At 39.9% G+C, this 27,131-nt stretch overlaps 2 protein-coding genes across 4 annotated transcripts in view; one reads left to right on the forward strand and one right to left on the reverse strand.

Moving 5' to 3' along the window:
• The first annotated feature begins 2,401 nt into the window (after positions 1 to 2,401).
• Positions 2,402 to 9,058, forward strand: LOC144602106 (uncharacterized). Its single transcript, XM_078414810.1, has 3 exons — positions 2,402 to 2,657; positions 5,123 to 5,299; positions 7,575 to 9,058. Exons 1-3 carry the CDS (start codon positions 2,498 to 2,500, stop codon positions 7,790 to 7,792), a joined length of 555 nt encoding a protein of 184 aa, XP_078270936.1. The 5' UTR covers positions 2,402 to 2,497; the 3' UTR covers positions 7,793 to 9,058.
• A 3,121-nt stretch (positions 9,059 to 12,179) lies between these two features.
• Positions 12,180 to 27,131, reverse strand: part of LOC144602332 (1-aminocyclopropane-1-carboxylate synthase-like protein 1) — a 66,667-nt gene continuing 51,715 nt past the window's right edge. For all 3 annotated transcript variants that reach the window (XM_078415323.1, XM_078415322.1, XM_078415321.1), the window contains 5 exons: positions 25,266 to 25,311; positions 20,507 to 20,648; positions 19,100 to 19,242; positions 17,568 to 17,721; positions 12,180 to 16,047 (listed from right to left, as the gene is read on the reverse strand). In XM_078415323.1, the coding sequence (XP_078271449.1) occupies positions 15,767 to 16,047; positions 17,568 to 17,721; positions 19,100 to 19,242; positions 20,507 to 20,648; positions 25,266 to 25,311 (766 nt within the window). In that variant the 3' untranslated portion in view covers positions 12,180 to 15,766. The remainder of the gene's footprint in view (positions 16,048 to 17,567; positions 17,722 to 19,099; positions 19,243 to 20,506; positions 20,649 to 25,265; positions 25,312 to 27,131) is intronic.

Consider the following 27,131-nt stretch of genomic DNA (forward strand, 5'->3'; position numbering starts at 1 on the left):
GGCTTGCAATTTAAGTAAGTTGTGGCTACATGATATACACCAAGCAATCTAAAATGTGAGGTAGGCGCAAAATGCTGGAGCAACTCAGTGGGTCAGGCAGCGTCTCGGGAGAGAAGGAACGAGTGACGTTTCGGGTCGAGACCCTTCTTCAGACTGATATCAGCGGAGGGGGTGGGACAAAGGTATGATGTAGTCGGAAACAGGAAGACTAGTGGGAGAACTGGGAAGGGGGAGGGGATAGAGAGGGGAGGCAGGGACTACCTGAAGTTAGAGAAGTCAATGTTCATACCGCTGGGGTGTAAACTGCCCAAGCGAAATATGAGGTGCTGTTCCTCCAATTTGTGCTGGGCCTCACTCTGACAATGGAGGAGGCCCAGGACAGAAAGGTCGGATTGGGAATGGGAGGGGGAGTTGAAGTGCTGAGCCACCGGGAGATCAGGTTGGTTGAGACGGACTGAGCGGTGGTGTTCAGCGAAACGATCGCTGAGCCTGCGCTTGGTCTCACCGATGTAGAGAAGTTGACATCTGGAACAGCAGATACAATAGATGAGGTTGGAGGAGGTGCAGGTGAACCTCTGCCTCACCTGGAAAAACTGTTTGGGTCCTTGGATGGAGTCGAGGGGGGAGATAAAGGGACAGGTGTTGCATCTCCCGCGGTTGCAGGGGAAGGTACCTGGGGAGGGGGTGATTTGGATGGGAAGGGATGAGTGGACCAGGGAGCAGGGCCGTTTTTACAGCATTATGGGCCCCCGGGCAAAGCAGTGTACTGGGGCCCCTACCGTTACTCTCCCCCACCCCCCTTTCCCTACCAGCCCCCCCCCCCTGTCGTGCCGGCGAAACGCACTTACCGAAAAGCACTTAGCTATGGACTTAGGGTGCTACATTGTTGCAAAAAGCACTTACAGATCGCTGTGAGAATCACTTAGTGACCGAAAATGTTGCGAAAAAAGCACTTATTGAACCTACATTTTTAAAGTAGTATTTATTTATTGCAAGCCACTTAACATACACAGATCAGCATGGGGCCCCTATGCTCGTGGGCCCCCGGGCAAGTGCCCATCAGGCCCATGCAGTTAAGACGGCCCTGCCAGGGAGTTTACAGCGATCATTTCGCTGAACACCTCGGCTCAGTCCGTCTCAACCAACCTGATCTCCCGGTGGCTCAGCACTCCCACGGTGCCACATTGAGGGGCAGGGTCAAGTGGAGACACCCCTCAAACAAGAGAAGGGACCTCACCCCCAGGAGGCCACAAGAAAGGCAAGGGTGCTTGGTTTAAGGATAGTTTGTGAACACTACCGCATTGGACACTACTGAATGTTTAGACGCTGAGACTGTAAGAAGAGGTTCTTGTAAATAAATGTTTTGTACATATTTTTCATTCTGAATAAAGTATATTGTGGGGGGGGGGAGAGAGAGAGAGAGAGAGAGAGAGAGAGAGAGACTGCCAACCAACAAAGATCATCGGCTGCTTTGGGTTTGTTTGTTTGATTAGTAATCAACCACTATTTACCAGAAACGGGGGGGGGGGGGTTTCCGACGGAAAAGTTCAGATATTTTCCGGCTAACATGTAAAGTTGATCCAAAAATAACATTGCGAAAATAAAGTCCCTGTTAAGTCCGCCAGGCTGCACACCAAGGCTATTATTTCCATTTCAATTTCAATTTAAAATACTTTATTGGCATGATAAGTCAAGTCAAGTCAAGTCAATTATATTTGTATAGCACATTTAAAAACAACCCACGTTGACCAAAGTGCTGTACATCTGATTAGGTACTAAGGAAAAAAAGATACATAAGATACATCATTATGTTGCCAAAGTATAGAACTTTATTGGCATGATAAGATACATCATTATATTGCCAAAGTATAGAACATTGCATACATATTTAAGATGCATGAATATAAAAATGAATATATCATCTCTGCTGTTGGTGTTGAGTGCGAGTGTCGGGTTAGAGGGTTGATCACGACCCTCCCTCTCCCTCTCTCTCTCTCTCTCTCTCTCTCTCTCGCTCTCTCCCCCTCTCTCTCCCTCCCTCCCTCCCTCTCTCCCTCTCTCTCTCTCTCTCCCTCCCTCTCTCTCTCTCTCTCTCTCTCTCTCCCTCCCTCTCTCCCTCTCTCTCCCCCTCTCTCTCTCTCCCTCCCTCCCTCCCTCCCTCCCTCCCTCCCTCCCTCTCTCTCTCCCTCTCTCTCTCCCTCTCTCTCTCCCTCTCTCTCTCTCTCTCTATCCCGCAATCCGACGCGAATTCTCAGCTCTGCCCAGTTTGAAGATTTGCCCCCCGACCCCCCAGACTGGCTGTGACCCTCCTCCACGGGCAGTTGCTGAACCTCCAGCCCCGGGGATCGATCCCTCCCCCCCCCCCCATCCCCTCCCTCCCCTCCCTCCCCGCTCCGCTCCGCCAGGGGCTTTCCAGCCGGGCAGGTCCCCACTCGGTGCCGAGCAGAGCAGCGAAAGGGTCTCAGGGCATCACACGTCCCCCACTGCCTGCGGGGAGATGAGGGGCGACCAGCTGGGGTACCGCTTGCTGCTGACCATCCCGGGGATAGCCGGCTCCGTCGCCTTGGTCTACTCGGTTTGTAGCAGCGACTGGTACTCGGGGAGAGGGCTGTGGTGGGCGGACAGCGTCGAGCATGCGGCGAGCCAGCTCAGCCGAGGTAAGACATGTTATGTGGTGGCGGCACCTCCTTGTGCCTTTCTGCTCTCCCCCCGTGGGAAGACAATAGACAATAGACGCAGGAGGAGGCCATTCGGCCCTTCGAGCCAGCACCGCCATTCAATGTGATCATGGCTGATCATTCTCAATCACTACCCCGTTCCTGCCTTCTCATCACTCCGCTATCCTTAAGAGCTCTATCTAGCTCTCTCTTGAATGCATTCAGAGAATTGGTCTCCACTGCCCTCTGAGGCAGAGAATTCCACAGATTCACAACTCTCTGACTGAAAAAGGTTTTTCCTCATCTCAGTTCTAAATGGCCTACCCCTTATTCTTAAACTGTGGCCCATGGTTCTGGACTCCCCCAACATTGGGAACATGTTTCCTGCCTCTAACGTGTCCAACCCCTTAATAATCTTATACGTTTCGATAAGATCTCCTCTCATCCTTCCAGTGTATACAAGCCTAGTCGCTCCAGTCTTTCAACATATGATAGTCCCGCCATTCCGGGAATTAACCTAGTAAACCTACGCTGCACGCCCTCAATAGCAAGGAGCGCAACGTGGTCACATGCGGGAGATAGACACAAGATGATGGGGGTCACTCGGCAGCATCTCTGGGGAAAAAGGAATTGGTGACGTCCCGTGTCGAGAGTCTCCTTCAGACTGAGGCCACTCGGCCCACTCTACGTCTGCCTGCCGTTTGAATGAACCACCCTGGCAGACCCACCCCTCCCAAACTGTGGGCTCAATCACCACAATTTCCCTCTCCCTGCGCTCTCCAAAGACGAGGAGGCCATCAGTTGTCACCACTGCTCTCCATCCATGATGAGTTTACTCATTTGAACAAACTTTTTCACATCATGAGCGTAAAGTTGATGTCACGTTGGCAGCATCGGAAGGAATCCCGGGTGCTGCTCAATGTCACTGCAGTACTCCCCAGATTTTCAGTTTTAGGTTTATTAATTAATGTCATACAGTGAAAAGTTTGAATAGCCTCCATTGACCACACCCATCCTCTTCCATGTGAGGCATAACTTCAACCACTGAAATGTTTTTCCATTGATGCCCATTGACTTCAGTTTTTCCAGTTATCCTCGATGCCACACTGGGCTCAATGCAGCTTTGAAGTCAAAGGTGTCACTTTTATCTCACCTCTGAAAACTGACTTGTTATTACTTGTTTGGACCAAGGCTGAAATGAAGTGTGTTGCTGAATGGTCCTGGCAAAAACACACTGACCAATGAGGAGCACACAATGGGTGGCAGCACTGGTCAATGGCACATTAAACCATTTTGCTTTTTATTTCAATTTGTCTTATCTGAAATTGCAATTGTTCGAAGCTCAGTTCATGATTTAGGAAGGGCTTTATTTCTCACTGAACACCCCATGACGTATTCTCCTACTCACGCACCCTTGAACAATCTGTGTTGTGCTCTTCTCCCATCCCTGTTCTCCATTGCCCATCTTCATGCAATGTAAAAATATTTTCTATTCCCCTCTTTCAAATCACTTTGTATCCTTGGCAACGTTAATTCGTATCTCAGCCCATCGCATTTTAAGTTAATTGCACTTCTAAATTCCGATAATCTCTCCCTACATCTACCTACTTGCAGATGTCCAAGATCTCCCCCTGAAACCTACTTTAGACATCCCCTTATCTTTCTGCATGAATCACAGTAAATACCATCTATCGTTATTTTTTTGCATCTTCTTCTACCCAGATCCCCATAATCTCATTTCCAACTTACTTTCTTCTCTGTCCATCCTAGAAAAACTCTTCCACAAATCACTTCCAACAATATTTTCACACAACTGAATGACCCTAGCACCTCCCCTCCTTTATCCCCATCTTCAGATGACCCATATGTTGTGCTTTTCTTTGATGCTTAAGTATAATCCTACTGATTTTTTGATTTAGCTTTGTAAATTTGTGCATTGCAGATTCAAACTTCTCTATACCACCCACAGTGCTATCAATTGATGCTTTAATGAGCTGTTTCTATTTTGACAACTATTGCTGCAATAAAATTCTATTTTAAGTAAAATTCTGAAGTAGATATTACATGGATAAAGTGGCATTCACAATATTTCTTGTTGGAATATTTGATGTAAATATTTGGAAAGCATTTCACTGCCAATTAAAATGTCCTGTTTTCCACTAACATTGGTTGGTAGGCAATCAATCTACATTCAAACCACTGACCACTGGGCAGGGTGAATTGAGATGGAGCATTCAGATATCTTTCCAATGGGGTGGAGCAATGACCAAATATTGTGATATTTTCACAAACTCTAAAGCCATGTTTCGCAGTAAACGACCAGAGAATCTGCCAGGTCTCGTATGAAAATATTGTTTTTGTTCATAGAAAAAGATCTGAAGGACAAGCAATACGGATTTTTTTACGAATGAGAAACATGGTGCTGTGTGTGCTTTTGCTTAGTCAATCTTTGGTTTCCTTTTCAGCTGTGGAAACAGAACGTGTGCTTGGAGTGATTGCGAGTATGATGGCCGTAATCGCCATCTGTCTCTGTTTGCTGTTTAGCTTTTGCTGGGATCCATACACTTACAGTGAATCCAAGATGAATCCTGGACGAATACGCCATCCAGAAAAATTGCTACTTACAGTACTGATGTCGACTGGTAAGAAAATCATGATCGATTAATTATTTCAATAAAGCAGTGACTAACCAAGCCATGTAAATAAACAAGCAGCCTGACCCGCTGAGTTCCTCCAGCTACTTGTTTTTTGAAAATGAACAAGGTTTTTGCTTTAATTCCAAAACGGAAAACTAGCCAATGGTTCTGGATCCTGATTACTTGTCAAAGTTTCCTGCTTAAAGTGAATGCGAACACTTGATGTGATGACATGGTCTGAAGAGTGTTTGAAAGCACTAAAAGATCGTGAAAGTTGGTGGATTCACAGATAGAGCAGAAGGTTGCCTAGGAATACAGTGCTACATACAGGTTGGGACAACCAGCAGGCCTTGGCGGGTCGACCACAGGTACACAGCGAAGCAGTCATCTCGTATGTAGGTGCACATCAACCTCTGTCTCACCTGGAAGGGTTGCTGGGGTGCCTGGATGAAGGCGAGGGAGGAGATAAAGGGCAGGTGTTGCATCCTCTGGGTTTGCGAGGGAATGTACCTGCGGAAAGGGCATGTTGGGTGCGAAGGAATGAGTGAACAAAGGAGTTGCAGAGGGTGTGGTCTCTTTCCAAAGCAGAAAGAAATGGGGATGGGAAGATGTGATTAGTGGTGGGAATGTGGGAAAGTGGTGGAAATGTTTGAAAAGCCACTGCTTCCGCAAGAGGTTAGCAAGAGTGCAAGGTGGTGGACGGTGTCTATATGAACTTAGGAAGGCCTTTGACAAGGTTACACAAAGTAGGCTAGTCTGGAAGGTTAGATTGCATAGGTCCAGGGTGAGTTAGCTAATTGGTTCCATATTTGGCTTGATGTATAAGCAGAGGATGATAGGGTATGGTTGTTTTTCAGACAGGAGCCTTGTGACTAGTGGTGTGCTACAGGGATTGATGGTGGGCCCATTATTGTTGGTCATTTGGATGAGAATGTTCAAGAGAGACAAACAAAGCTTTTGGCATGCTGGTTGTCATTAGATAGGCGTTTTGAGTACAGGAGATGTGAAGTTCTATTGCATTTGTACAAGGTATTGGTGAGGCGTTTTGTGGAGTATTGTGTTCAGTTTTATTTACCAATAGTATAGCAAATACCTCATTTAGCTGGAATGAGTGCAAAGAAGATTTATGAAAATGTCATAATTCAACGGACTGAGCTAAAAGGAAAGGCTGGGCAGGCCAAGAGTTTATTACTTGGATGGTAGGGGACTGAGGTGGTGTATAAAATCATGAGGGGCATAGATAAGGTGTCTTTTTTTAACAGATTTTTTCCCTGGAAAGGGGAATCAAAAATTAGAAGGCACAGGTTTGAGGTATGTGGGGAAAGTCTTAAAAGGCAACTGAGGGGCAACATCTGCACACAGATGGTGGTCCATATGTGGAACGAGCTGCCAGAGTAAATGATTGAGACAGGTATAATAATATTTAAGAGATATTTGGACAGGTACTTGGACGGAAATGGTGTAGAGGGCTATGGGTCCAACGGAGGCAAATGGGACTAGTTTAAATGGGCAACTTGGCAGCATGAACAAGTTGGTTGAAGAGCCTGTTTCTGTACTGTATTGCCCAGTAATCTACTCACCTTCAGAAAAATCTTTTGAAATTATATACAAACATGCAGAAAATAACTGAAATTCTCTACTTGAGGATGTTTAATCAGTACATATATGAGATTAATATACGGTGTACCTGACCTAGTCCATACTTGATTTATAGCTGTTTAGCACTTATCAATTAAGTGAATCATACCACCTTTTCTCCGGTCAAGACAGTGAAACAGTTCTACCCTGGTTTTCTCAGCACAGCTATATTTTGATCAAACCTGTTACATTGCTGATGGGGCAATCTGAAACACACAGAAATAGTATAGATTCATTTTGATATGTTTATAAAGCACAAAATGTTATCAAAATCAGCTTTTTGGATTGACCAGTGGAGAATTCAATTACATTTATGTGATTGAATGCAATGGATGGTTAATTGCACAATTACATTTGACATAATACAACTTAGTAAGATGTATTTTACTTTGTATTTTTGTGTACCAACTAGCCTTCCCACTCACTTTATTTCTTTGAAGAAAATGTGAGTGGATCAGCTGACTGATCTAAGTGGAAGTTCAAAGGTCCCTGGAAAACATTATCATATCAAGATGGATCGGATAATTGTTACAATGTAACTGTGTTTCATGAGCTCTTTTTCCGTTGTCAAAATTCACTATCAACGTATAACATCATAATTGCATCACTGATCACAATAACATTTTCTTTCTTTTATTTTCAGCTCTATTGTATTTTATCTCATGGTGTTCATACACCAATCGTTACAAGGAACAAATCAGGAGTGATATCACAAAACTTGGCTCTGCATATTGGGCGGGAATCTGTTCTTGTCTCACTTTGTTAGTTATTTTGCCAATTATCTACTTGATGGAACAGTGCGCACTTTCAAAAACAGAGACTGATCTGAAGAGGAGCTCAAAATTTCAAGAGAACATATAAACATTAGGATCAAAAGAACCTAAGTGAAGTTTTCACAACTTTTGGGATCCCATAGCAAAAGAGGCTGTGATTATATTCAGAACTATTTTAGGAAATAAAGGAGACTAAAGGGCCTGTCCCACTTTAGGCGATTTTAAGGCGACTGCCGGCGACTAGGCTGTCGCCGACAGTTCGCCGGGTGTCGTGGGCATGATCGTGAGGAGTCTTCCAAGAATCATAGTGGATCTCAGCGCGTCGCTGAGAAATCATCTGGAGTGAAATTTCTCTGCGACAGCTGGCTTGTCACCAGGTATCGTTGCTTATTGTGGGTGCTGTCGCCTGCTGTCCCCAGGTTTGCTAGGTTCTCTTAGATGCAATTAGAAGCACATAATATTAAAATGTAAAGTTATTTAAAAATACCATAAAATGCTGGTGTTTAACCAATTTATTTACCGTCAGGACATTTGACAGGTAGATTGAAGGCGACAGTTTGACGGTCAGGTAAGCATGGGAATTTTGCGATGTTTATGGCCATCAGCCATTACATTTAAAGTGGGCTCCCAGCCCAGATGTGCAACCCAGAAACCAGATATGCATCTCCCATACATTTTCAAAGAATGCCCACACTTTTCACAAAAATCCACGTGACCACTTTTTAAATTAATTTTTTTTAATACAGCTATTAGTAAACTGGAAGTAAATCCAGTTTATGCCTTGTTACAGTGATGCTTGGTTTTTAAGTAACCCATACAAGATGTTATAGTTCAAAACTCTCAAGTATTTACCGACTTGTCAGTGATTTCAGCGAAAATTAGGACGCCGGAGAAGCATTGATAGCATGGGAACTTTGCGATGTTTCTGAAGACGCTGTAATCTCGACCTGACTCGGCATTGTCGTGGTCATTGTCGTCAGGTAAAAGAAAAGTTTGGCGATCTGCCACAACTTTGACAGTCGCCTTAAAATTGCCTAAAGTGGGACAGGCCCTTTACTCTAAAAGACACCCCTTTAGAATTCAGAGAAGTGACATTATATTTAAAATATTTTTGATTGCAATGACCTTGAAACTTACTGAACTATATTAGGAACAAAAAAGGCCATTGTAAGTGAAGATGTTATTATGTGAAAATGTACTTGGAAAGACAGCAATTACCAATTTTTGTTTGAACTTTAACAATTAAGATGCAAAAACATCACCCTCCCTTCAACCACTTTCATCCCTCCCAATGTTTTTACACCATCATCCTATTTGCTAAGTGACCTCAAACAAGTATTACCTTTGATTAAAGATTTTATTTATTTTACCCAATTTGTTTTAGATGCATTTTTTTCTAATGCAAATTTCTGTTCTTGTATTTCCTTTTCTTTGTTTATTTTAAACTCGTTTTCTGGGTTTAATTAAACTGGGAATTCGTATTCTGGGACGGATGGACGGACTCACTCACTCACTCACTCACTCACATCTTCAATTACCAAATTATAATTGTCAATTACATTAGAAAACTATTGAATCCTGAATTTTTCTTTGAAAATAATAATTTCTCAATATTTACTCCCTAATATAATAATACTGTTTTGCCATGGACTTTTCTGACATATTTGTAATAATGGAAATAATTTATTACAATGTGCAGTGGTTCACAATCTCATGCAACTAATTTCTCACTTTGGCTTCTATTTTAAAGCCACAATGTAACAAGTTTTGTTACAAACAAGAAGCAGTGCAGGTTGAAATAAGGCGACTAATGATGCATGAACAGAAAAACAAGAGGAAACGGAAGACTAAAAAGCCACAAGGTCTTCCTGTGCATTGGAGCAAAAATACCAGAAACCACCCGTAAATCGTTTAACTGCACAAGTACAGAATGTGTATCTACATTCTTGCTGAAATTCATGCTTTCCTCTAGTGGGTGCAAACATGATTTGTGTTCTTCCCACCAACCCCATATAATCGCTCCCCTCTGCTCCTCAAAGTTTTTAGACAATATTGTGCATTATTAACAATTGGATCTTGTAATCTACCAATGTGGATATCAAAGGTGAGATAAACTCTTACCTTGTCCCAACTCCAGCTTTCGCAAACGCAAACGCGTGCGCACACACACACACACTGATAGTAGTTGCTAAATAACGTACAAAAACGTTATCAATTTTTCTCCTCATGCTGAAATATTATGGTAAACTGAAGCACCATGTATTTACCTGCCTGTTATGATTAGTGATGGGTTAAATTTGATCTATTCCTGCTTCGTACGCAATCATTTGCAATATGGACTGATTATTGGTGCAGGTAGTATGCAATGTAACCGCAGGATGTAGCACTGTAAGCATGTTTAAACCACTGAGCATTTGCAGACTTAAATGAAATAGGAAGTAGAGCAAATGAGAACGAAACACTCAATATGATTCCAAAAGTATTTCAGTGTTTTAAGTAATTGGGGAAATGGTGTTCAGTTCAGAGAAATTTGTATAGAAACAAAGTTAAAAGAATGCTTTACATAGAACAATGGTTTAGCACTTGATTAGGAGGGAGATAATAAATCTAAGAAATGCTCAGCAACAGTGGAAAAGCGGGTTTAGGTTTATCATTGTCACATGTACCAGGGTGCAGTGAAAAGCTTTTGTTTGCATGCTGTCCAATCAAATCAGATAATACTATAAATGAATACAATTAAACCAAACACAAGTACAAAAGGTACAGCAAAGACAAATATACCAAAATGCAGAATATCGTTCTCAGCATTGGAGCATAGGATTTCCAGAGAAAAAGTCCAATTTCCACAATTATGCAATTTGTTGAATTGGGACTGTACCCGAGCTCATGGAAGGACTGTTCAGAAGTCCAATAGGAGAGAAGAAAGTGCATGCCACCCGAGTCTGGTGATACATGCTTTCACACTTCTGTATCTTCTGTCCGAAGAAGGGTCTCTACCCGAAACGTCACCCATTCCTTTTCTCCCGAGATGCTGCCTGACCCGCTGAGTTACCCCAGCATTTTGTGTCTACCTTCGATTTAAACCAGCATCTGCAGTTTTTTTTCCTACACTTCAATCCGAGGGGAGTGGGAAGAAGAATGACTGGGGTGGGAAAGGTTCTTGATTAAGTTGACTGCTTTCCCAAAGCAGCATGATGTGCAGATGGAGTCAATGGTAGGGAATCTGTCTGTGTGATAGACTGGGCTACATTTACAACTCTCTGTAATTTTTTTACGGTCTTGGGCAGAGCTGTTCCCAAACCAAGCTGTGATTGTAGAAGTATCTGGAGAAGTTCACAAGAATTGTTGGAGATTTGCTGAATTTCCTCAGTGTCCTGAGGGAGTACAGACATTGATGTGCATTTTTAGCCGTCGCTTCAGAGTGGTATTAACAATATTAACAGTTTAGTTTATTGTCACGTGTACCGAGGTAGTGAAAAGCTTTTGTTGCGTGCAATGCAGTCAGCAGAAAGACAATACATGATTACAATCGAGCCATTTGCAGTGTATGGATACATGATAAGGGAATAACATTTAGTGCAAGGTAAAGCCAGCAAAGTCTGATCAAAGATAGTCCGAGGATCACCAAAGAGGTAGATAGTAGTTAAGCACTGGTTGGTCCACAACAGATTTTTGGTAATATTTTCTCCTAGGACCTTGAAGCTCTCAACCATTTCCACTTTGGCATCATTGATGCTGATTGGGGCATGTACTCCACTATGCTTCCTGAAGTCGATAACTAACTTCTTTGATTTGCTGACATTGGGGAAGTGGCTGTTTTCCAGACACCACATTACTAAGCTATCTCCTTCCAGTACTCCATCTCATCTTTGTTCATGATCCTGCCCACCACATTTGCAAACTTGTTGATGGAGTTATTTGAAAACAGCACATTTTCAATTTTTCAAAATTTGCCACCATTTTTGAAATTGCACATTTTTTCCTCTCCACAGATGCTATCCAGACGATGGACTAATTTGAACATTGTTTATTTCAGGTTCCCACTCTCCTGTTCTAAAAAAAATCTCAAAAAGACATCTTTTCCCAATCCTGATGGAAGATCATTCCCCTGAAACATTAACTCAGTTACTTTGTTACTGACACTAACTGATCTGTGTATTTCCAGTATTTTCTGCTATTATTTCAATTTTTTTAGTATCTGCACCTTTTGTCCTTTTCAATGAACAAGGAATATCCATAAAGGCAGTAAACAGTGTATATGTTATGATAAGAGTATGTAGAGCCCATACATAAACATGGAACGGTACATACACAAATCATACACCCATGAACCACCTTCTGCTGTGGACCTTGTAGTTTCTACTTATCATACTTAAGTTAACTTAGGACCCATGGAAGCAAATCACTCTCCACCCCGAGGGAGTGTTGTAAAAGAAAGACATGAAAGCAGTTCCATAAAATGCAGAGTCAAAGTGTAAGTGTCAATAACATAATTTTACTGGACATATGAATACAGAGCTCAAAATAAAAATTATTTTACAATAATGAACGTATTAACACGTGGCATGTTTGAAATTGTGTTAACACTAAATCTCTATCGCATTGAATCATTATTGTAGAACACTGGATCCAAAACATTTTATATGAAATTCATTTTCCTTCCCTGTCTCATGTGGGTATTGGAACACAGACAATTATATCTTACTTCACAGCTACATACATTAGTTTTAGGCAAATAGGCCAAATAGTGACCCAATCCTTGGGACAATGTTAACATAACATAGGACAAATTACATTTGTGTTTCACAGCCATTTACAGTACTGAACAGAACATTAGTGAAAGAAAGCACAATTAAAGGCAGACCAATAGAAAGTTCTCACGTAACAGAATTCCACGGTACTTTCTGCGACGAAGGAAATGAAAGTTTTAGTGGTTTAAACTAAAACACAACTAACTGTGAATACTCAAGTTAGCAGACACTGTTGAGAGAGAAATAGAGATACAATTTCAGATCAATGACCTCACAATTCTCTCTTCGTGGATGCTACTTGACTTGCTAGTTTCAGCATTTTCCTCAAATTTCATTAGAAATTTCCAGCATAGGTGCAATTTTGCTTCTCCAGCAATGTAATCAATTATTAAAACTTAAGGGTAAACTAGGCAGGGAAATACTATCCTCATATTGTCAGCTTAAAGTGAAAAATGATAAATGCTTTTCAATAAGGAATTATATAATACTTTTGTTTGAAATTATGTTCTTTCTCCTTTTAATTGACTTCCCTCGAAATCACCCACAGTTCCCCATTCTTTCTGGACAACGGGAACACAATCTTATGTACAAAATCAGATAGATCATGTTTCATTTCAGTGACATTAAGACACTAAATATTCCCTAAAACAGTTTCCATGAAAATGATTTCCACCACACACTGTTATATAGTTACCTCCACAAAACCACCTTCACAAGGCACACTGCCAAATAACAATACAACTGAACCCAGTCCAAATACTGTAAAAAGTATTCCATCAAAACACTGGCTCTCTTTTGCACACTATTTCAATTTAGAGTTAGCTCACAATTTACTAAGATACCAGGATGAAATTTGAAGTTAGAGCTCTTGAGCAAAACTTTTCAGTCACATTTTGTCACTAAACCTTGATAAATCCTACATTGGAGACCAATTAAACATAAAGAGGAAGAAAAACAATTTGTGTAAACAGCCAAAATCTGAAATAAAAATTGATCATGGAATGATGCAGCAAAGAGGCCCATCGTATAAATGCCAGCTATTTGGCTCATTTATCCCATTAGTCCTATTTCTATTTCCCAGCAGGTCTGTAATTTATTCCCCTTTTAATATGTATGCAGAGGCTGCAATTAACATGCTTTCTTCCCCTAAAAAAACTGATGTTTGTTGTGAAGGTTTTTGATAAGTCAATGACAAAATGTCTAACTTTTCATTTCCATAAATCTTTTACCAAACTGGAGGGAAAAAAAACACTGATTATTAATGATGATATTTACTTTTTTCAATAGTTATAACATTTTAGGAAGGTTCTTTAACTAGGATACAATCTAGCCTTCAGATCTTCAACAGAACAAATTTACTTTAAGCTCTCAAAAATCATGACCAATGGCAGTCAAAAATTAGAAATCCTTCCCAATGTAAAAGTATGAAGTATAAAAGTTAAAACCCTCCCACTGATGAGAGCTTTGACCTTCCACGTCCTTTATCAATTATATCCTATATCAGGAATTTAATTTGGCGAGTAAATTTGCAAAATATAAATAAATTAATCAAAGCTCTGGACAAATTTGCAGCCATTGATTGTTCTCTCGGAAGAGCAACAGTATTCATTCAAATAGGAAAACTAAATTCCTCCTCGAAATGAGTTGCCATGAGAAAAGGCAACTAGAATGTACGAACATTCCTATATATTTAAATTAATTTGGCACTAAAGGCAATTAAAAGGTATGTAAAATGAATAAATACGATGTACAAGAACTTAAGCAAGAGTACTATATGGTATTCTTTGCAATTAACAATTTCAATGTAAAAGCAACATATTTTTTATTGTGGTAAGAACATCTTCTGAAGAAGTTACACACAATCTTAACATTCAAAATGGGCATAACAACATAATGAATTTCAACTACCAAAAAGATTTTTCAATCATACTGCCGATTTGCTGAAACATAATCCAAACATTTGAATCATGTAGGATTCCTTTTACAGAGTCCTCTTTCTTTTACTGTGGTTTAGGTGAAAGAATTAAAAAATCTTCCCAATGCCGTGTGTGTGTGCTGTCCATTCCCATTTAGTAAGGTCATCCTTTATCATCGATAATTTCTTCTCATTCAAAGCAAATGGAAAGCACATGTAAAATTAAAACCAAATTACTGGAGCCAGCCTTTTTATTTCACTCACAAGTACAGCATTCTCTGGAACTCATAGATTATGTATAATCATTTCCACATTCGTATTATATGTCAGATTTCATTGTTTATCTTATTACTTGTTCACTGGAGAGCTTTGTCCTTCCAATTATATCCTATATCGGGAATTTAATTTGGCAAGTAAATTAAAAATGAGTTCATCACAGCTCTGGACTTGAAAGTTCATTGAACAATGGATGTGGATTCTCTTGTGCAGTTAAAAGTATCAGAAATTTTAAACAAAATCAGAAGATAGTAGAAATGCACAATCTGCAACAAAGACAGAATTGATTCAGGTGCAACCCTCAGTCGCAACCATAGTTTTTGGTAGCAGGGTCTCACTCACCTGTTCGTTATTTTTCAAGTGCTTCTTAGTTTGTTGCAGATTATTTTTATATTTCACAATTTTATTGTCATAAATACATATTAGTCTAAATGGATTGTACATCAGAAAGTTTTATTTTACGTTTGCTGAGATTTAAAAACATCTGTCTTGCATTCTTGAGCAAGTCCTTCCTCCTCACCGAAAGTACACAAAAATATCACAGCAAGTAACAAAACATAATCAACAGTGATTCCTAGCTGTCATGAAGAATACTGCATGGAAAGCAGATAACAATATTTTAAACAACATTTAAAAAACCCAAAATGAGACCTATAAATCATTTCATTCACAATAAAAGATGATTTAGTTTATTAGCAACCAGCTTGAAAAATAAAGAAATCATAATTCCTCATTATTAGGAGGGTATTTAACATTATTTAACAGTGTATTTAGCATTATTTTTTAAATCTTGTGATAGAAGGATAGGAATATAATGGTGTCCTTGTTCTAGCGCTGTTCACTGTTGCCACAATTTAGTAATTTAATGAAACTGCAAGTCTTGACAATGCTTGACAATCCTTTGAAGGTGACATTTTTCAAAACATCAAGTCGCTAAATGTCCTTAGAATGGACAGGGGACTTTGTGTATAGGTAAAACTATAAACAAGTAAAATAACAAGTTAAAAGTCCAAACAGTGTTCTACAGTACCAGTTCAGTGTTATGTTTCTAGCCCATGAGTCCCTGAAATGAATGACGAGTTCATTCACACTGACACATTGTTGTAAATTACAGGACAGATTATTTCTCAGCAAGCTTGCAGAAAACTTCATGGACTTCGGGATTCTCTTGAGCAAACTGTTCAGCTGTGTTTCTCTGTAACCAGTCAGTTGTTCGAATCTGTTCACGGAGAAGTCCAATCAGACCATCAAGAGCAGGATCTGGTAGAGATGGCTGGACACCAATTTCTATGACTTCTTCGGCAATTTTTGTCCTACTCTCAGAATCAGAATTTGTCTCTTTATCAAGAGATTGGATTACTGAATCTTGCTCTTCCAGGACCTTCCTAATTCTGTGCATTCCTAACAGAACAAAATTCAAATGTCATTATTTAGGAAAGTGGCAAAAAACGACTGGTCTATTTATCACATTAAAAATATAAACCGTAGGATTAATTTGAGTCCGCACACAACTCCGTTTACTTGTGATGGGATAGGAATATAATGGTGTCCTTGTTCTAGCGCTGTTCACTGTTGAATTTTACTTGAACAAATCCTCAGAATGTAATTGTTTCAGCTAAATAAATCTAGTAAAAACATGATAAATTGGGAATTTGTAGGCAGCAGTAAAAATCTGACACCCATCACTGACCTAAGATGTTCACACTGATGTACTGGGCTCTGAAACACTGATTTGCCCCATTCCAATGTGACTTCTAATTTGGAGCCTTCTATTTACACAAAAGTGATGTTGTATGAGGGATGAAGGGAAAATAATAGGAGGTAAGAATGAATGAGAAGGGGTTTAATTTCTGCATATGTAAGACAGCAATGGTGCACATTTGCTATCTGTACCTAACAAAGTTAAACCTCAAGGATATGCAGCCAGAGGAATCAAGAGGATAAATCAAAGACTGGCACGATAGCACAATTTTCATAAACCTGGAACATTTGGATCCAGGAACATCTGGACTCCCATCGGATTGCAACAGAAATAAAAAGATGGTCAGACATAGCCCAATGACTGTGAGTGAAGCAAGGGAATGTAGCAAAGACCACCAGGGATCTGGAAGGATTGGGAGGGTGGAGATTGCCAGGTATGTTCTTGGTACATAACTCAGTTGTGGCAGAACTGGACATTCCATCCCCTGAGTACAGGACCTGCAAGCCCTGGAGTTGGGGGTTGCATAGCACAAGATGATCACACCGGGTTGGTGATGCCAGAAATGACTGAGTACAAGCTTATCTTTACCTGGGTAGTTCTGTTCCAATAAATTACATCATGTCTCTGATTAAATATAAAAAATCTACACTTTATACTGTGGGAAAGAACATGTGGGTCTGCACAATGCAATCTTGTACTAATGAAATACCTGGATATTTTCAACCAAGAGGGCACCATATTTGTTTTTAGGGCAAAGAAATTGAATCAGTTTTCTCCTTCCAAATACTGACAGAATTCCCAAGAGTTGCAATTGTTCCCAAGAATAATTGCAACTTAATCACTAACTGAATGGCAACAAGTCACATGACGTTGGCGGGTTGTTGCCGGGTCACGGTGGGTAAGACGATGTGTAACTGATTTCCAACATCAATATTGGAACAAAATAGATGATAGTTGGTTTCCAATAAGATTCAATGCAATGACTTCAAATCATTAAAAAAAACATTTTGCAATATTGTGATTTGTATGTTTGAACTCAAACTACATCTGTAACAACTGAAATTAGAACATCTGAATTGTATTTAAATCTTATGCTCATCAGCTACAAAAGCACTTGTGGCAAATGCATATTTAGATGGGATAGAGAGGCTAATAAATTAACAAAGATAAAAACACCAAATGGAAACAAGTAGATGAAAGTTATTGTAGCTGTACTCACCTAGTTGTAGCTTACTGGTTTTGTCAGCAATCACAATGCTGAACCATCCAGGTTCACAGCACCCAAATGATTTCCCACTGCTGAGAAGGATTTTATTTTTAAGAAATCGCTTCCATAGTTTTGTTTCTTCTTCAAATGTCGGATTCCTTAAGTACTGGATGGAAAGATGCACACACATTACACTTGTGGTTTTCATTGCTGCAGTCTATCTGCTGAATCATGGAACATAAGTTATTATCTTACCCTTGCCAACATACTAGAAGTCTCAAAACAGGAGGTATGCCCGGATACAAATTGGAGAATATGATTTTCCAATGAAAGACTTCAATTCAATAAAACATACGAGGATCCAATTGTTTAAGAATAATCAATTAGTAAGACTTGCAAAAGACAAAGTACTCAATCACCACAATTATTATTAATCCCTTCTCTAAACCCCATCCTTTACCCTCCAGCCTTGAAATTTACTGTATGGTGGAGGGTAATCTCTTTACTGTACTTTCAACTCTGAACCACCATCTCATCCTCAGGCCAACACTCTGTTGCCTCACATTTGTTCTCCTTTTCTCACTATTTCCTTTCTGCATCTCCCTGATCAGGTGTCTGTCTTTGCCAAGAACTAAAACAGCCCCAAACAGAATCCCCTATATTGTTGCTGTGTGTAGTTTTCCTCTGCATGATCTGTCTACAATTTTTATCTCTACTTCAATTCATTTGCTGTTCAAATTGTAATCTCTGCATTTGTCATCTCTGCTCTCGACAATTGGCAGAATGCCTAAATCATGTCTAATTGCCGAGAGCTTAAATCCTCTTCATTGTTCATACAAAATAGCATATAAAACAACGACCTAAATTTGTCTTATGTTCTTGAAATAGCATGGTAGTGATAGTAAGGAGAGTCCGATATGCTGAAAGACTTACTTTTACCAAACACCATGTTACACAGCACAGACCAAATAGAATACAATGCACCTCTTGAACTAACACAACCCTAATCCTACTTCAACAACAGAACACTATGGTCCATTTCTTGCAGTACCACTGACTTGTTTTTTTTCTAAGTATGTTTTTACACCATTTTTTGGTTTTTTTTTTGTGATTTATGTACACTTTATATATACTTTAGGCCCTTGTGTGTTGTTTGAATTGATGTACCCATGATGCTGTCGCAAGCAAGGCTTTTCATTAGACCTGTACCTCACCGTACTTGTGCATTTGACAATAAACTCGACTTGATATTCTAAAAAATTCCCTTCACTCTTGCTTCTAAATGCATTATGATGATACATTTCTATGGCTGCATAACCATACCATCACCTCCCATCTTGAGTCCCTCCCACATGAATGAGATCCTACAAAGTCCCTTAGTCTGAAATCAAAAGTAAAAATTCAAAATATGAAAAAACATACTTCTTAAACAATTTTATTACATTATAGAATGTATGTATTGAAACAACTGGAATGAATCCTAAATTAATTTCTGGTACAGAAATGAAAGGTTCCTTTATGTTCGACTACTATGCAGTGAATACCTTTCTAAAATCAGCCCAGATATGAAGGCCTGCCTGCGGGTTCAAGAAAGGAATGTCCATTGCTATCAATTCATTCGTCATACACTTGTGAGCAGTTTTTAACCTGGCTCGATTTGTTGGCAAAAAAACACGATTGAACCAATCTGCAGAGAAATAGAAAACATTTTTTACACAGACGACATGAAAATGTCCTCATCTTGGAAAGAAAATATGTTATCCAATTTATAGAGAAGCATTTCTTTTTACATCCAACACTTTAAAAAGTACTATTTTATCACATTATTTTTATAACTGGAATAAAGCAATATTAGATCTTTTTATATAACTTTTAGGATGTAAAAATCGTATCATTAGTTATCCTTTTTGCAGAAATATCTAATGTTTAGATACAGGACTAATTTCCAATCTATAAATATAAATCAAAATAGGTAAACATAACAGATCATAATTTAATCTCAGTCCCTTACAGAGAATACAAAAAAGTAAATAGGACCCACTAAGTTTAAATTAAAGAAAATATACTCTGTTACATTTTGATTATTAAATATAGCCTACTTTGTATTGACTAATATGTTACTAAAGAAAGCTATGATACCTTATTCAATGTTTATATCGCATCCCTCCCCACTCTCCTCTTGATTGATACTTAGCCAATGAATGGAGTTTGGCTCTACAAGAGTGCTGAGCTGGCTAATCTCAGTGGCATGATGATACTCAGAAGGTGTTTCAACTGGTTTAAGCAAAACTAATCTAGAAAGGGAAAACTAAAGGCTGTTATTCTTATGGCAGTTCAGTATTCAATCATGAGTTGAAGAAAATGGACGTGCATGGTTGTGTTTGGAAAAGCGAAGAATTCAGCTTAATTATAGAACCCTTCAAAATCTAATTTGCTGATGTAAAATCTGATTTTTATTTATCATATTTGGTTCAGCCTCCAAACCTATTGGTCTGTAAAAGTGTACCTTCAGGAAATTGTGAGGAGAATACCCTTAAATCAGTTAAAACAAAAGGTAAAACAGTAAAACACTGATAATCCGCCACCTTGAATTTGGTGGCTGACAGATTTTCCAGACTCTCAGATGTTATTCCTATTAATACTCAACACACTTCTGATTTGCTTTTTTTTGGTGTTACATAATAGCATAATAAATTCTGCATTGATCCACGTAAGTTTGAAGGAGTACAGGAACAGGGCCTGGTGAATTTAAAGGTAGCATGGTTTCTGGTGAGTTATAGAGTCATAAATGGGTTGTTCAAGAAATAAAGATGAGCTGCTGTATCTAACAGTTTTGCCCTAGATTTCCAATCTCGAAAGGCTCTCGAAAGCACTACCAATTCATTGCTTAATTGACATATACATTCTATGTACTGTTGGAACATGGGGCATTCTCCACAAGGCATTCTTACCTTGGTCTCTCAGTAACTGTGCTACCATATGTTGTGTGGCAGCTGGAACACCATGGAAGTGTGACAGTTGGCCAAGGGCACTAATAACATCAGCATTCTCAGTGTGCAGAGTACCTACGTGAAGTCCACTGGCTGTAAAATCCTAGAAAACAACAAAAAATGATTAATTTATTTATCTCCTGATATTGCTCACTGCTCCTCAGCTTGTTTTCGCCATGCAATTTTATCCCAATTGTCAAGCAAGTAAGGCCAAGCAACAAGGTCCCTGGAAATCAGATACAAAACTGTGACACACACTCACTCAATTAGATGCACACTTTCTGAAATTCAGTATTAATTTTATGTAAGTTCAACTCGCTGGCTTTCCGCTCTGCACTGGACCACTTGGACAATAGAAGCACGTCTATCAGGCTGTTAGTCATCAGCTCAGCATTCTACATCATCATTTCTTCTATACTTATCATCAAACTCAGTGAACCGAGTCTCTGCTCATCCCTATGGAATTGGATGCTTAACTTCCTCATCGGCAGACCACGATCATTACGAATTGGCAATAACACTTCCTCCTCAATAACCACAAACACAGGAGCACCTCAAGGCTGTGTACTCAGTCCCCTGCTCCACTTTCTCTATACCCATGACTATGTAGCCAGACACAGCCACAAAGCCATCTTTACATTCACAGATGATACCACCATCATTGGACGAATAATAGGTAACGATAAATCAGAGTACAGGAGGGTGATTGATAATCTGATTAAATGGTGCCTGAACAACAATCCTGGTCTCGGCGTTAACAACAATCTTGGTCTCAACAACTAATGAGCTGGTTGTTGACTTCAGGAAGGGACCTGCCTTCATTGATGGGACAGTGGTGGATTAAGTCAATAGGTACAAGTTCTTAGACATACATATCTCTGAAGATCTGTGCTGGACCCAACACATCGATACAATGAAAGAAAGCTCATCAATGCCGCCAGTTCCTTAGAAGATTGACATTTGGTATATCGCTGACTACGCTATCAAACTTCTACAGGTGTGAGTTAGAGAATATTCTGACTGGTTGCATCACCACTTGCTTTGATATTTTGAATGCCCAGCAATGAAGGAAGCTGCAGAAAGTGGTGGACATTCCCAGTTCATCACGGGCACTGACCTCTCCACCATCGAAGGCATCTCGAGGCCCTCAAAAAGACAGTTTATGTCATGAAAGACCCACACAACCCTGGCCACACTCTCATCTCGCTACTACCATCTGGAAGTATGTACAGGAGTCTAAAAACCGTGATATTCAGGTTCAAGAACAACTTCTTCCCAGCAATAATCAGGCTCTTGAACACTGCAGCACCCTAAAGGCAATCCTTTCTCAGTAACTATGATGTATTATGGACTTTATTTTGTTTGTACTATGTACTTTGGTTTGCTCTATTGTGGTTTGTTACTTTGTATTACTGATAATTAAATTTATTGTATAATTGATTATTGTATATCTATGTGTTGTTGCATTAATGCACCTGTAAAGCTGCAGCTTTGTTCCTTGCCAGTACATATGACAATTATATACTCTTGACCTGATTAAATAGATTTTGCTCATGCAACATAATCAGCTGTGAAGAAATTCACTGTAATGTGTTGCAGGTGGCTTGGAACAAGTTAATTTCCAATTTCAGATTACAAAGACAATAGTTGCACAAAGGGTTATTCCCCCCTCTGACGATCAGTATCTGCTATTTTAGATATATAAAATGTCAGTTATCTGAAGCTCTGGCAGATTCTTATGACGTATGGTCCAGATTTTGCAGTGGTGTTAATGGTGAAATCACCAGCATTTTCCTTCATTAATCTGTGAAACTAACACTGACCACGGGATTTTGTGCTATGCAAAATTTGAACTTTTTACTGATTCAGTGTCTTGCTACAGGCTTCTTTTTTGTTGCTTTCTTAAACAGAATCAAGGGATATCTGAAGTTAAACCACTTTAGATTTATCCGCACTGTAGAATACCCTGCAAGTTTTGACATGAGGGCCAAGCAAATTTTTGATGATGACATGCTAAGCCATTGATTACTGCTGCGCAAACCTTACATCAAAGATGACTGTGGTTGTTGGAAGTCAATCATATCCCAAGGCCCATGGATACTGCAGGAGTTCCTTGAGGCAGTGTCTAAAGCACAACTATCTTCAGCTGCTTCATCATTGACCTTCCTTCTATAGGTTGGAAGTGGGGACATTCGCTGATGATGTCCAATTGCATCCACAATTCCTCACCACATGAAGAAGTCCATGCTTGCATCAGCAACACCTAGACAACATCTAGGCATGGAGAAGCAGCAGGAAACATTCACACCACAGCAGTATCAACAAAATGTCTGAGAAAGTAACTGCAGATGCTGGTACAAATCGAAGGTATTTATTCACAAAATGCTGGAGTAACTCAGCAGATCAAGCAGCATCTCAGGAGAGAAGGAATGGGTGACGTTTCGGGTCGAGACCCTTCTTCAGACTGATGTCTTCACAACAAAATGTCTGGTCACTTACTCCTGACATTCAATGGAATTACCATTGCCAGGTTCCCCACCATCAACATTCTGTGGCGTTTAACATTCAGAAACTTCACCAGCTTGCTCCATATAGCACTATAAACACTCTCTCCATCCAATACAGATAAACGTGGGTCACCTATTGATAAAATGACCTGCAGTTACTCACCTAGGCTATGCCAATAGCACCACCCAAACTTGCAACCTCTACCAACAAGAAGGACAAAGGCTTCAGAAACATGGCAACAATACCACTTACAAGTAGCACACCATCCTGATGCAGTTACTTCAGCATCACTGGGTGCAACATCTTGGAGCTCCCTCTCCAACATCATTGTAATGATTGCAGATGTTGGATGACCACCAAGTTCTCAAGAACTCAAGGATAAGCTTCAAATGCTGGCCTTGGATTACCTTGCAGCACTTTTATCAGCAGGGACCCTGTCCTCCAGTTCTCACAATATTTTCACTGCTTCTCGGAAACGCATGATAATCATCAAGATTACGTAGCCTTGGATTACTGACAACTTTACCGCAGAAATTCATAAAAGGATCACAACAATAAAATAGCCTAATAAGACAATTTGGCTCACTTTTTTATGATTTAACTAATCTGTTTCCTTTGACTTTTCCAGTATCTCTCTCTTTCAAGTAATTAACTAATTCGTACTGAAGAGAGTTAATGAATTCTGTTTCAATCACATTTGATAGAAAGAATGCTACTGTTTAGAAAGTTTTAGTATTCTTTATTTTAAACATTCAGTGATCAGGGCTTCTGACCATCAAAGTAAGATAACATCACAGTGCATTTATACTGAAGACTGAGTCATTCAGCTAACTTCAAGATTAGTTCATGCTTTAAAATATTTTCCTACACCTCAACCTTCCATTTCAGTACTAATCACTTCTTGATTAGAGGATTTTTCACAAATTCCTTCCTTCCTGGAATAAACTAAATAGTACAGAGATAAATTGAACAGTTTCCATTTTTGTTAAAATTATTCTTCTGTAGCTTTAGATATAAGCTCATGAGAGGCCGAGCTCGTGTGAATAGGAAGGACCTATTCCCTTTGCTGAGAGTCTAATTACAACGAGGGATAGGTTGTAGATGGAAGGATTAGAGGAGAGCTGAGGAAGAAATATTTATCCAAAGAGTGGTAAGGGCTTGGGATTGTGTGTCAGAAAGAATTATGAAGACAGAAATCATTAGCGGATTTAAAAAAGGAACCAAGGAAATGAAAACTGGGATTAACCTAAAAAAAATGTTTTTAAACTGAATTGCACAAGGCTGACTGTCTCCTTCTGGATTAAAATATAAGAAAATAACTGCAGATGCTGGTACAAATCGATTTATTCACAAAATGCTGGAGTAACTCAGCAGGTCAGGCAGCATCTCGGGAGAGAAGGAATGGGTGACGTTTCGGGTCGAGACCCTTTTTCAGTCTGAAGAAGGGTCTCGACCCGAAACGTCACCCATTCCTTCTCTCCCGAGATGTTGCCTGACCTGCTGAGTTACTCCAGCATTTTGTGAATAAATCCTTCTGGATTAAGATGTTTAGGAATCCATCAAGTCCCCTGCACCTCCTAAAAAAACAGCAGGGTATTAGGCCTGGGCGACGTCACAGCAGTTCAGTCGAATGGCTCTTCCTAATATATCCCCAGATGAATTGAGTAGTGACAAGACTCATCATGGGAGATGCAAACCAGCATGTTACCATTCTCCGGCACAACATGTAAAAGTGCAAATTCACTGTTTCATTTTGCTACTTTAACACATTCTACGTTGCTGCTTTAATGAAAGGCGTGCAGAGAGTGGATGTGGAGAGGATGTTTCTACTAGTGGGAGAGCCTAGGACGGGAGGGCACAGCATCAGAATAGAAAGACGTACCGTTAGAAGAGGAGGAATTTCTTTATAAGAAATTTCTTTATTTAGAGGGTGATAAATCTGTGGAATTCATTGCCTCAAGATGGCTGTGGAGGCCAAGTCTTTGGGTATTTTTCAAGCTGAGATTTATATATTTTTGATTAGTAAGGGTGTTGAAGGTTACAGAGAGAATGCAAGAGAATGGGGTTGAGAGGGAAATACACATCAGCCATGAATGAATGGTGAAGTAGGCTTAATGGGACGAATGGCCTAATTCTGCTCCTATGACTTCTGAACTTTAAGACATCACATTATCTCTTGCATTCACACAGATGTCACGGTGGATAAATTTACCTTTCTAATTCCCCACATAACATGAGTTCTCTGTGGATCAGGAAGCCTGAAAAACAGTACCAGACAACCATCAATATTGTACATATAAATATTTTACAAAGCTCACACAATGCATACTAATGTGGACAAGATAAAATAATGCAAGAGATAACATAAATGTGTTTTGAATTATCAGGTGAAAAAAACAAAGGCTGTTATTACTTGAACTTGTAGGTTGTCTATGCATTTGACGTGTACGGACGTGTTGTGATGGAGGTGGATGAGAATTCACCCCCATCATGGTAGACCATGAGCTTGATGTTGGGTATAAGTCTTTGGTTTTCAACCATTTTTTTCCCACAATCAGACAAAAGCTTTTATTGGCACATTGGAATGGTAGTGAATTTTGTCACTCATGCTTTCCTCAATGGGGGTGACCATTGAGATATGGAAAGTAACCTGGGGAAGGGTGTGGATAATAGTTTGTGGTGCAGTAGTTTAGTGCTTTTGTCTTCTGCAAATCTAGTTGAAGGTCTTTTCTTCTGTAGACTTCAGCAATTAAGTCAATGATGAACACAGAAGTTTGTCTTCGAACTATAATTTGACGACTGATGTTGGTACCATCCTGGTTCTGGAGTAGAAAAGTGCAGGTTAAGCTGTTTCCTGCTCATCTTCTAAAGTCCTCTCTGGAAGTTTGTTGGTGGTAAGATACAGTATTGTGAAGAGAGTCACAACAATGATAAAGGCTTGATAAACCAACATCAGTCTTTATCATTGCTGTGACTCTCTTCACAATACGGCTCACAGACTCAACTGTGGTCAGATGTGGTATGGACCCATGAGTTAAAATCATGGTCTACATGCCATCTTGTGACATATGGAGAATGGTGCTGAAATTCTGAGGATTCTCTTTCTGTCAGATGAAGGTTTTTGTGAGGTTGGAGGAGGCACTGGGCAGCATTTATTGCTACATTTTTCCTGGATATGCCACACAATGAAGATTATGTTCACTATACCTCTCAATGGACAGAATCATAGAAACATAGAAAATAGGTGCAGGAGTAGGCCATTCGGCCCTTCAAGCCTGCACCGCCATTCAATATGATCATGGCTGATCATCCAACTCAATATCCTATACCTGCCTTCTCTCCATACCCCCTGATCCCTTTAGCCACAAGGGCCACATCTAACTCCCTCTTAAATATAGCCAATGAACTGGCCTCAACTACCCTCTGTGGCAGAGAATTCCACAGATTCACCACTCTGTGTGAAAAAAATCTTTCTCATCTCTATGTTCTATGTTCTATCTCGGTCCTAAAAGACTTCCCCCTTATCCTTAAACTGTGACCCCTTGTTCTGGACTTCCCCAACATCGGGAACAATCTTCCTGCATCTAGCCTGTCCAACCCCTTAAGAATTTTGTAAGTTTCTATAAGATCCCCCCTCAATCTTCTAAATTCCAGCGAGTACAAGCCGAGTCTATCCAGTCTTTCTTCATATGAAAGTCCTGCCATTCCAGAAATCAATCTGGTGAACCTTCAATATTGCAACGCAGCCACTGCAATGAGGTAACCAGCTTTGCAAAGAATTTCCCTGTGGCAGCTATTACAATCACAGAAACAAACGTTCAGCTGAAAACATACTCTGGAGAAGTATTGGAGCACGTGTTAGAAGTGTGCACATAAACCATATGATCCCAGCAAAGGATGAACCGGTACACGAGCAAAGCATAGACGAACAAGTAGATCTGTCAGATTTTGGAATACCGAAGTCTGACAGATTTACTTCATCGTCTATGCTTTGCTCTTGTACCGGTTCATCCCTTGCTGGGATCATATGGTTTATGTGCACACTTCTAACACGTCCTCCAATTTATACCTTTCCAGT

The sequence above is a fragment of the Rhinoraja longicauda genome, chromosome 18 (genome assembly GCF_053455715.1).
Source record: "Rhinoraja longicauda isolate Sanriku21f chromosome 18, sRhiLon1.1, whole genome shotgun sequence".
NCBI lineage: Eukaryota > Metazoa > Chordata > Chondrichthyes > Rajiformes > Arhynchobatidae > Rhinoraja > Rhinoraja longicauda.